The following is a 12,162-nucleotide window of genomic DNA, read 5'->3' on the forward strand; positions in this document are numbered from 1 at the left end:
GGGGTCTTCTGCCTAAATGCGGAATAGGTATTGTGGGGAAAAAAAAAACATTTTCCTTACCTCTCTCCGTAAGACACAATGCACCATCACTATGACGAAACCCTGCAGAGAGTCAAAGACGGCAAAGAGGATTTGAAAGAGGATGGAGCGCTTGTCCGTCATGGCGAGAACCGCCGACATCCATGTCAAGGCCAACAGAGGGAGGACCACGCATGAGCTCCACAGAGACGCCCTGTAAACGAAGAAGCATTGGTAATCGTAGCGCAAACATTCCACCCCGCCCCTCCCTTCTTCCGCCGTGATCTGATTTATAGCGCTAACATCCGTTACCATGGCTGCGCATTAGCGAGGCGGGCCCCGCTGTATATGCGGCATTGTCTTATTGATTCTTGCACACTTACATGGCATTGCTGGCTGTAGTCGCTGACAAAGCGGAGGTGGATACCACACCGCATTTGGCACACTTGAGAGTCAACCCCGTGTGCGCTTCGCTCATTTGTCTGCAAGGCACAAAAAACGACAAAGGCATGACCGACGAGCACAAAATGTTTTTCTTATCATCATTTTTATTTCCAATTAGGAACAGATTGTGTAGTGTTCCTCCACAAAATGATGCAAATATGTGGCAAAATATTCCACGGGGCCGGGGACTTGAGATATGTAGAAATGTAGTTTCAAAGTTGACCCATCTGGTCTGTGTCCTGTAGAGCAGTGAGGTCATTGAAGAAACACTTTCAAACTGGCGATTGTTAGGGTTGCACGATCAATCGAAATCTAACTAATACTGTGATGTATTGCGATTGTGTAATCCAGGGATGTCGCACTCATTTTGGCTGAGGGACCGGACTAGTAGATTGAAGAGAAAGAGAGAAAGAGAATGGAAGAGGAGAGGGAGAAAGACAGAGAAAGAAAGAGAAAAAGAGAATGATAAAGAAAGAAAGAAAGACAAGAGGGGTAAAGAAGAGAGAAAGGTGAACAAGTGAAGAGAAAAATAGGGACCGAAAAAAAGTGCGAGGGATAAGTAGAGAGAGACAGAGACAGAGACAGAAAAACGTACAGAGAAAGTGAGACAGGGAGAGAGAGCGAGAGAGTGAGAGAGAGAGAGAGAGAGGCTGAGAGAAAGAAAAAAAAACAGAAAAAAAGAAAGAGAAAGATGGATGAGGTAAGAGAAGGAAACAGACAAAGAGAGAAAAAGAAATAAAGAGAAAAAAAACTTACTGGTACTCTCTTTGACTAATTAACACGTAAAACAAAATGGCTACAGGCTTTCTAGGGTGCTGGTGTACTTCCGATGACATTACATACATTTTCAAAATGCATTAATTTGGAAAATAATTAGAAGATACTGATGAAATATACATAGATTTCATGCAAACGCCATGTAGTATTTCCTCAAATTTCGCATGCTTAAGAATTTTAAATAACTGACATGATGTTAGCGAAACATCGTGTGGGCGTGTTGTGGTTATACCGGGGGCTTATTAACAGGGATTCACAATGCTCCCGCGAGGAAGTCGACCTCTTTGTGTCCGGTGATTTTTCTTGGAGAAAATGTCCATAAGCTCCATGTTTATTTATATCTTAAGATATGTAAATTGTTTTCTTGCAAACTCAAGCTCAGCACTACTTGGAAAAATGGGGCATATTAAATGTAGTTGTCATATGTGTGTTCAAGTCCATTTATTCTTTTATCTTTCTACCTGAAAAAAAAGTTTCAAATTTAGTCAAAGGTGAAAAATATTTAAATGTTATTCATTCATTCATGTCTTATTTTGTTATAAATTGTAAATATATTTTTAGTAAAACAAATAATTTAAGTAGTAGTTTTCTTATTTAACCAAGAAAAAATAAGTATATTTGTGACTTGCATTAAAAATATTAAACTATATCTATCATTTGGTAATTTTGCTAAATGTGTAACTCTATTTTCTGGTAGAATAAAAACTTTTTTGGGTGTTCTTTTTTTAATTGTCAATTAAAAAGTAAAAATATAATTTGAGAAAATATTCAAATTTATTTGTTTTCCGATAATTGTGATTTATTTTCCAAGTAGAATAAGATATTTCTTTTAATCTAGTCAATAAAAAATATTTCTTTTCATTTTGCTATAACTTATTTTTCTGTTACAATCTTTAACCATTCATTTTCTTATTGTACACCATAATTTCTTTTTAATTATCAATAGAAAACAATATTCAAATGTATACGCTTTAAATTTTACTGTATTGTAACATTTTTCTAGTAAATTAACACATTTTAAGTATTAGTCTTCTTGTTTGACTGTGGACAAAGTGTAAAATATATTAAATGTTGTTTTCAGTTTATATTTATGTCATTTTTTTCCAGTTACTAACATAAGTATTTCAAGTATCAGTTCTTGTTTTACTCGGGAAAAAACGTTTTTTAATTAGTAAATTAAGGAGAAAATTTCAATATGATGTTTTTTATGTACTTTATTTTGAAACATGTTTGTAGTAAACGTTACCACTTATTTTAAGTATCATATTTCTTCTTTTACATGGAAACGGTTGAAATATAATAGTGCGATACAAGAAGACTCAAATAGCAGATACAATCAGTAAAAAACACATAAAAAAGAAAATGCCTTTCTAGAATACAAAAAAATATTGTCTTGTAACCTGTGCCTCAAAAGTGCATTTTGATGGCTAAGCAAAAGTGTGTTTTATTTTTGACTTGTTAAGAATACATTCACACTAGAGGTGTAACATTAACACCAAAGAGTTGCGATGTCATGACTTTAATTTTCGCTGATGAACAACACAATGTCCTTGTCAAAAGGGGGTGGCGCCCTGAGCCACTAACTTTTAGTTTTTTCTTACTTGAAAAATATGTGTGCAATTGCACATCTGCCACAGTAGAAGGCAGTGATGCTCTCAAAGTAAACTTGAGCAGGAATCATTTGCTTTCTTTGCGGAATCGATAAACCAGAGGAGCCTACGGCGGCAGGTAGCCCCATATTAACACTTGAGTAAACCCCGGACCAGTTCTGGAAATATCTAACTAGTGATGGGTCATTGTGATTTACTGGGAAATTTGATTTTTGACTGGCATGAGAAATCAGTGTCTTTAAATACATAATGAATTCTTCAAAAATGGTTTATAAAATGAGCCGATTATTTTTTCCTAAACAACATCATTTTTTATATATTCTTAGAAAAGTAAGTGAAACGTGAAAAATAGTACTTCAAATAATCAAAATGTTCTGCCAATGAGGTGAAAACAACTTTTTAGTACGCAATACTGTATATCTCAACAAAAACACATACAATTTAGTTTTTGATTGATTAGTGCAGGGGTCGGCAACCCAAAATTTTTAAAGAGCCATAACAGACAAAAAAAAACAAAGTCTGGACCCTCAAAATTTAAAAGCCTTGTAAATACTTTTTAGTCATTGGATATTTAAAGGTGGGGTGTGCCGTTTGGAAGTTCCTAAAAAGTTACGGGTAGAATATTATCTCTGTTAACCATGTGTTAACAATGCCCAAATGAGTTCAAAGAGCCTTTATAATGTATTTTCCATCGCGCCCATCTGCTTTTATCTGACTTTTATCAGAGCTGTTTGGGAGTCACAACACAAGGAAGCAGGAAAGGGGAGAGGGATTTCATGCTCGTGCTTTTCTTTTTTGTAGAGTGAAAACAGTAAAATTAAATAAAGTTATTTCGTATACAGTCCAAACGCTGCCCCAAATCCCCAAAAAGATGAAAAAAAAGTGTATTTGAACACATCTAAGAAAGGCACATATTTGCAGCCGCCACACAAGCAGCTTGAAGAGGCTGCAATGATGATGGTGTCAGCAAGTAGAACATTTTTCATCCATCACACAAAAAATACATAGATTCCTCCTCATCTTTTTCTGTTTTCATGCATTTCTGAGTTAGTGTGTGCTTTGGTTTGTTATTAGTATGTGATAACAAAGTTGTAATTAATAGAAATAGGGTTAAAAAGGCTCAGACAACCGCTAAAATACTATAACAGCTAGAAAAGTAATTTCCTGAAAAATCACAATGTCCCACCCCTTTTCGGAACATCTTTGAGAGCTACTCAGGTGTTCTTAAAGGCACCCTGTTTGTGAACCCTACATTAAAAAGTACATCATATTCTAGGCATACAATTCTGAGCAGTATTATTAGCATCGGAACAAATACATAATGAATACATAGAAACAAGAAAATAATAAAAGAAGAAAGAATGAAGGTACTAACAAGGACGTGCTGTCATACCCTGCTCGATGCTTCATTTTCTTATCCAGTATTCCGTCTCTGGACACTAATTTATTAAATACCAGAATACCGATCACCATGTTGACCTGGAAAGCAAAGGAGAAATATTCATTGCAACAATTATTATACACTAATGTTAACAACATAACATTTTCCATCAGTCGTCGATGATTGATGCCATTGTTACATTTTTTCTTCCCCATAGACCTTTGGCGTCTGATTTTCTTCCTTTTTATTTTTTAATATCTGTCACATTTCAGCCAGCGGATGAGCCATGCCGTGCACTCTCGGTCCGGCACGGCTGCCCTTAGGAAAAGATCTGCCTAATAAGAAATACTTTTTCTTCTCAAAGGCACCTTCATCCGGCATTAGGGCCAACTTCACTGACAGAAAACTAGGGCACCAGTGTGCAATTTTAGGCTTTATGTCGTCGGATTACAAATAAATTCAAGTGCTCTGTGTTCGTGTCGCTGGAAAATAGGACATGGAGAATTCCTTTGGCCCTTAAAGTTTTGTAAAATATGACAATCCTGAGATTTGAGAACTTGTGTTAAGAATGTGGGCACTATTTTTGACCCTGAGTTTAGTTTAATTCCAACCCGTGTTAAAGATTATTCCACGTTTGATCATCCCTCAATGCGTATTTTTGTGAGTGGGGTGAAGTGCATTTTTGTCAGGCCTGGTGGTTTTGCCATTCTGTCCACCAAGAAGTGAACTGCACTCAGGCAGCCACAATCCCTTATCTCTTATCCCATATTGACTCGAGTGGGGACCATCCGAAAGCACCTTTGTCATAAGACTTGTCATTCTGGCCCTCAAATGAAATTCACGCATGTGGCCGAAATTCATCATCCCCAGGCGACTATTGCTGAGAGCAGGGGCTTGCAGAGCCCTTTTTTTCTGTTCCGGCCGCTGAAGCGTGCCATTGTGCACTACCTAAAATGAACTGCACACTTTGGCAGCAATCCATTAGCCTCAGATTTGTGTCACGTGCCGGATCGTTTCTCCATTCGATCAGCCTAAAATGAACAGCACCTGTAAAGCCTCGATGCATTATCACCGGTCAAATAATGCTGCGAGTAGGTGAGTCCGTTAGCATGTTAAACATGTGTGTGTTTGTGTGTGTGTGTGTATGTGTGTGAATGTTGGGAAGTGGGAAGTAATTTTTTGGCATATCGTAGGGGTTTCTTGTCCCTAATAACTGCAATAAACAAGGGATTTCAGTATTATTTGTTCCTCTCTAGGGCAAACACTGGGGTGCTGATGCATGCTTTTTTCTCATCTTGATTTGGTTATTCCAATTCCCTGTTCTCCGGATTTCTCAAAACGAATATTGCAAACTTGCAAATGTGGCACAATACAGCAGAACGTGCGGAATCACATGACATCAGTTTTAAGATTGCTGTGATAGCTCCCTGTACATTTCAGGTGCAATTTTAAGATGTTTTTTTTTTACCCAATATTTTTATTCATCACTTTGCGTTTCAATCTTTTATGTTTCACTTCTCTTGTTATTTTATGCTCAAGCATTTTTTTAAATATTGAAAAATAATTAAAATACGGGTTATTTATAGCAATGTGTTCCTGCCATTTCAAAAAGATGTTATCTCCATGTTGGAGCATTTTAGCACTTTTTTTCACTTGAAAACATTCCAGTGATGCAAAAGAAAAAAAAATGTATTTCTGAAAAACATCAGTAAAGAATTCATAAAAAATAAGTAATTCTTTTTCTCAAAAGGGTAAAATTTAATTTCACAAAACACTGTAATGACCCCACTGAAAAATATACATTTACGCTCCTGCTACCCAATAAAAAATCTTGAATCATCAATATTCATTCATTATCACCTGTAATCAAAAAAGCGGTTTACGGTTTGAGGCTTACCAGAACAACAGCAGCTGCAGGTCCGACAAAAGCGTACAGGAGCCCCCCTTCCAAAGACAGCCAACAGCTGCAGGGAAACGGGCGACAGTTAACTCGCAGCCACTGATAACATCCGAGTTAATAGCATACAAAATAACATCCGGTCGTATTTTCCTCCCCGATTGTCAGGGGAGTAAGCGCCATATGCCGTCACTCTATTTGGATATTTTCACACGCTAAAGAGATCGGTAACACGCTGCGATACAACTCGAGAAATTGGGATCCCGCTGAGCAATCGCTAAATCGGATTGCTTTCGTGGGACGGTCTTTATGGCTCAATTTAGGGTAAGTGAGCCACTGCAGAGGCAATTTATCATTAGCCTTAAGTCTTGACGTTGTGGTTGACAAAAAGGAGCGACTTACTATAAAGGTGTCCCGTAGCCTTTTGTTTTGGTGAAGCCCATCGACACAGCAACCACTAAAGCTGGTAATCCTTCAAGACAAAACAATCAATAGTTAGTGAAAAGCTCAATGTTGCGTTGGAAAATTAGGAACCCATTACTGTCTGTCTTCATTAGACCCGCTAAAATTACACACCATTGCCTCGAGTCTCATGATTAATATTTTGCACCCTGAGGATGACAATGACACTGTTGTATCCATCAATATATAGTGGATGTCAGAGTTAGATCCATACATAAATAGCAAGGGTGGGCAAACTTTTATTTGGGGAGCATGTTGGATTCCAATCTTTTGCTGAAGGGCTGGGCCAAAAGGAAAATAATGATTGATTGGTTGATAAATTGATTGGATTTATTTACCGATGCTGAGATACTCTTGAATCCAATATTTCGGAAAAAAATAAAATAAATGGCATGTTATTTTTTTCCTAATATGCATTTATGAATATGTTCATGCAGTCATCGACATGTATCTTCTATGAGTAAAAGTATATCCGTTCATAAATATATCCTTAATAAATTGGTTTTGAAACACCCAGAATTAGAGAAAACTAATATCTGTTGTCCCTTTATTAACCACTAAATGCATTGAAAAACTCAAAATGCTATAGGGCTAAGACAGGTTAAATGTATTTCATAAATATATTGATAAAATAATGATTAAAAAAAAAAGTATAGAAAAATGTTATTTCAGTGTTGGTCTTGAGCACAGTACATTAATATTTAATTTAAAAAACGTTATAGTGGGGCACACTTAAGGGAACTGAGGACAAGAGTGGCATAAAAACAACAACACATTTAATGCTACAGTTTTATCCATTTATATATAGTGTAAGTCTACGCTTCTGGCAAGCCGCGTACAGGCACAACTTGTAAACAGATAGGACACAGCAATGGAGAACACTTTGGGAGGAAACAAGCACGATACTTTGTTGATTTTGGTAATGGGAATGAATGAAATCACCCTTTATATGTCAGGATTTAAACTCAGAAACTATTTGCATGACTTCGCCCCTGCTTGCCCCCCCTGTTCGGATTGCAGGCAAAAGGAATGTATACGAAGCTATTTGTCCCTATTCATGTAAATGATTTTCTTCGGATTGCTACAATCGGCGCCCAGGGACCAGAAGGCAGTCCTTTGGTTGATTTGAGTGTACTAGCGGGTGTAAAGTGCAACCATCTTTATTTGTGAAACCTATAATCAGTGAAGCATTGGGGACAAAAAGTCATACTGCAAAATGCCAAGGGAGGACTGTACAATTAAATATTTCAAACGTGTGTTTTATCAAAGCTGTGGGAGAACTGCAATTTCTTCAAATTGAAGTCCAGGAGGCAGGAAAGTTTTTAATCATCTACGGTTAAGAAAAAAAAATCCAATGCCCTGGTGTGACAGGATGAGTTCCTCTCATGTGTGCTCGGAATATTAACGTTTTGGGAAGCGCATGCAGGTGCGATTGATGTAATCGCTTTCCCGGAGGCAGGAGGAGCATTCGGCCCTCGTGACCATCCACAATTTTCTCTGCAGTGCCTAGTGTATGCAAGACTCTCATTAATCATCGGCTGTGGTATTTCACGCAACGGGATTAAGAGACAACAAGTGATGTTTGGCTTGGCCCTCTCTTAGAAATCAAGCTATGAAAATGAATCGGCTGCCCCGAAATGTTTTAACGTCCCTAGCTCTTAAGGCACGTTACCACAAACCCAAGCTAATAACTATGTTCAAGAAGCAGTAGCTCTGCAATGACTAAGAGAGCCGTTTGTTGCTAGGTAACAAGAAGAATGAACGTGGGCTATTTCAAAACAATTTTTTCCCACTTTCTATCGGAGATATTTATGTTTGTCTGAAAGATAAAAAGCGCTTTGAACTAGAGTTCAGGAAAATATTTTTGCAAAAATGAAGGTTTGGGATTTCATTTGGATAAAAAATACAATGAATATAATGCTTGTTTAAAAATGTATTATACAAAAGTGGTTGGGAATGTTACATAACAGTCTCATTCAATTACTATAACACAATCGTTACAATCTTTCCGCCAATTCAAGGTTGCTCAGCGATGACGATCTCGTCTCCTCGTTATTCAACAAAACGAACATCGAGTTGAAGGGCGAAGGCGATATTTATCTGCTTGCTTACCCCAGCCGAGACAGAGAAAGCGCTTGCGGATGAGCCTGGTTCGGACCTTTCCCGTCACTGCCATATAAGACTGCCAAGCCTCGGTGAGAACCCAGCAGAACGATGCCAAGAAGAAAAAGTGCAGCAGGGCCGTCGTCATGATGCAGACACCCTAGTCACCAAAAAGAAAATGGAAATTGATACAATCATAAAAAAAGCTCTTAAGTCCTCATACAGTAACAGTATTCACTCGATATTTGCGGTTAACTAAGTAAATTTCTGCAAAGTAAAACCTTAAATATAAACTCAAACCAGCCGAGTAGCTTGCGGACTGGTTCTGAAAAAGATCACCAGCAATCATTGTGATTTTCTAAGAAATTTGATTTCTAACTAGCATTAGATTCATTGTCAAGATCAGCGTCTCTAAATACATGATCAATTCTTCCAAACTTCTTTTAAAATCAGCCCGATGCCCTTATACAAGGCAGATGCTCTCATGGTTGGCTGAGCTTATTTCAACCCTACTTTTACTCAATGTAACCTGGTATGGACATAATAGTGACTTCGATACAACATAGTGATACCATTATAAGTTGTTACTTAAGAAAAGCATATTAAAACTAACCCATCACACAAAAAATAGCTTTCACATTAAAAGAGGGTGGCGACCCCTGCTGTAGTGTATCACAATTAATACATTTACTTGTGCACATTATTGCGCACGCACAGTTTCCCTCATTCGGGAAATTTTATTGCAGCAAAGCACGGTGGGACTTGTAGTACAATGAAAAAAGATACACTCAAACTGCAGCTTATGGGCTGAAGAAAATCTCATGTGTATTTGTCGATTTCTTCAGGACATTTGCATTTTATTTTCTACCACCACAGCGAAAATGCCACAGTTGTATCCATCCATATATGATGTAAGTCCATGATTCTAGGAAGGCACATACTAGCACAACTTAAAGATGGGATGTGGCAATGGAGCCAACAAGTGCAGTGCCTTGTTGATTTTGGTGAGCTAAATAAAATAATCCATTTTTTATAGAATGTCAAAAGTTAGATGCATGACGTCTTGCTTGCCCCGCCCAATCGGATTGTTGGCAAACAGCATGTATAAAGGGGTATTTGATTATCACTTGATATGTAAACGATTCATTCGGATTGATCCAATCAACCCCAGGAAACAGAAGGGAGTTCTCCGATTGGTTGTAACATATCGTTATCCATCCATATGTAGTGCAAGTCTACACCAAAATGAAGTCTGTATTCATCTGTGGAAACTATTTATAGAAAAAAGTCTGTGATGCAATGAGGACGAAGAGATGGCGAGGGAACACACAAGAAGCATCGCTCCATGCAATACTGGAGGCTTAATCGAATCAGCGGGGGTGGCCATAAAGATCAGAAGCTGGCTGCATTCCTCTGCATTGACCCTCATTAGTATGCCGGGGATCCCGCACTCCAAGGTCAACCGTTGTACGCCGAGCAAAGAAACCGAAACATGTCTTTCCCCTTCGACATAGCAGGCACCGGTGGCAGGAGATAGCACTCCGGCTCAATAAAGGAACGTCTTTTCGTGGCTTCATTAGCTCGTACATCTTTGTTTCACGTCACCCGTGGGGGATTGTTTAGCAGAGGGGTTGGACATAAAGAGGGATCCTTAAGAGTCTTGTCAAGGCACGGTGACAGAGTTAGGATACTTTGTGCGTATTTTGTTCTCCAAGTAGGCAGTCAAGTATCGTGTGAGGTAAAGACTAAAGTGTGTCATCTCATCCCGAGGCTTTGACACAGTGACGTCCTCTGTAAATCTCCATTGAGAGAACCACACTACATCCACCCCCTGGTGTGCTCATTGGGGTTCAAAGAAGAGAGTAATCCTCCATTACCGCATATCTGACAAGTGGGAAGGTATTTACTTAAACCCACGGGAGACATTAAGCACACAAATGTGGATTGAAATATGACGAGAGAAGCTTTTAGGTGAGTGGGATTTCAGAAGCGAGGGAAAAATTATATCGTGGTTTTTACTGTAACGTAGCCACAGTATAAAAACTTTACCCAGAGAATGGTGTGTGACTGGCACACAATCTGACAACACCGCGTCGTAACCACATTCTTAAAAACGACAATTTGTAATATCTAGTGCCTCTTTGTGATAAAAATACGATTATTTTGTATATGCTGCAGGACATTTAAAAAGTGCATAACCCTAACCCACTGTAACCCTTAACATTTACCACTTGAATCTAGCTTCTACCTTCACCGTAACCCTGAACCTATATCCACTGTTAATCCTAGCTCCAACCCTTGCTCTAGCTCCCATCATTACCCTAACCCTTGCCTTAACCATAACTACAAACCTTACCCTACACTTAACCCTAAAACTAGCTCCAAACTTAACACTAGCTTGAACCCGTGGTCCAACCCCTAACCCTAGATCGAAACCTAATCTTGATTCCACTCCTAACCCTAACCTTACCCCGTAATTCCAGACCTTTTTTTGCCAGCTCGAATCAACTTTCGGGGCAAACATACATACATATTGTGTAGTGTACCTGGCTAAGATTTTCGAGAAGGGTTGTTCAAACCTCACTTTGTGTTTGCTGTAAAAAACGTCATATTGGAATATAATATTGTGAATGTGCTTAATTGCTGTTGAGATTGTCATGATTGTTTTCTGTTATTAGTGTCAATAAATTTGTTCAAACCAAAAAAAAAAAAAAAATGTGCTTGTCTTTCATACACAGGGCCATGGTTTCAATCCCCTTATAAAGGCAAGCTAATATTTTGGTTGTCTTATTCTAACTGTCTCCATTTTACTATCTTCATTGTTTTAATTAAACAAAAATCCATAGAATATTTTTAAACCCTACTCAGAAATCCAGAACCCCTGCCTTGACATCCTATAGTTTTGAACCCCACGCATACACATCCAGATTAGCTCAACTGGATAGATGTTGGTATTTGACACAGTTGTGGATGTGTTTCCCTGTCAAGCAACCTCCAATGTACTGGGAATAATATGTTCAATACATCAAAAGTCATTACTCTTGAAACAATTTGAAACAGTATTTGGACAATACTTGGTTTGTTACAAAGGCTTTGCATCCTAATTTACAGTAACACTATGGGTTGTCTTCTCCAATTTACACTGAATAAACAGCTCTCCTCCGTTTCCTAGAAACAGCTCATCTATAATCTGCGCATCTACCCGGTTTAAAGATCAGGCTATGACATGCAGAAAAATAGTCATCATTATGCGCATTCTGAAAGGGACGGACCACTGTAGCCAGTCCTACAAAAATAAGCGAGGATGAAACCGGCAGTTCACACTGGTCTTCAGAAAAAGCAAATGTCGGGCTCTCACTGTGTTGGTATCCATGGAAACAAAGAAAGTGAGGAAGGGACCACGATAAATGATCATAGCTTTGATAAGACTTTTGGTTGATGGTTCAATTGGAGCAGGTTATATAAATTTG

At 38.3% G+C, this 12,162-nt stretch overlaps 1 protein-coding gene across 5 annotated transcripts in view; it reads right to left on the reverse strand.

Annotated features, from left to right (window-relative positions):
- The window catches only part of adgrb3 (adhesion G protein-coupled receptor B3), a 224,991-nt gene that overhangs the window by 25,310 nt on the left and 187,519 nt on the right, over nucleotides 1–12,162 (reverse strand). For 3 of the 5 annotated variants that reach the window (XM_088351660.1, XM_088351658.1, XM_088351662.1), the window contains 6 exons: nucleotides 8,702–8,852; nucleotides 6,530–6,599; nucleotides 6,128–6,194; nucleotides 4,225–4,328; nucleotides 402–500; nucleotides 61–232 (listed from right to left, as the gene is read on the reverse strand). In XM_088351660.1, the coding sequence (XP_088207786.1) occupies nucleotides 61–232; nucleotides 402–500; nucleotides 4,225–4,328; nucleotides 6,128–6,194; nucleotides 6,530–6,599; nucleotides 8,702–8,852 (663 nt within the window). The remainder of the gene's footprint in view (nucleotides 1–60; nucleotides 233–401; nucleotides 501–4,224; nucleotides 4,329–6,127; nucleotides 6,195–6,529; nucleotides 6,600–8,701; nucleotides 8,853–12,162) is intronic. The other 2 variants (XM_088351661.1, XM_088351659.1) reach the window with 1 other exon arrangement.

The sequence above is a fragment of the Urocampus carinirostris genome, chromosome 13 (assembly GCF_059441175.1).
Source record: "Urocampus carinirostris isolate Australia breed hairy pipefish chromosome 13, RoL_Ucar_1.0, whole genome shotgun sequence".
In the NCBI taxonomy this organism is placed as follows: Eukaryota; Metazoa; Chordata; class Actinopteri; order Syngnathiformes; family Syngnathidae; genus Urocampus; species Urocampus carinirostris.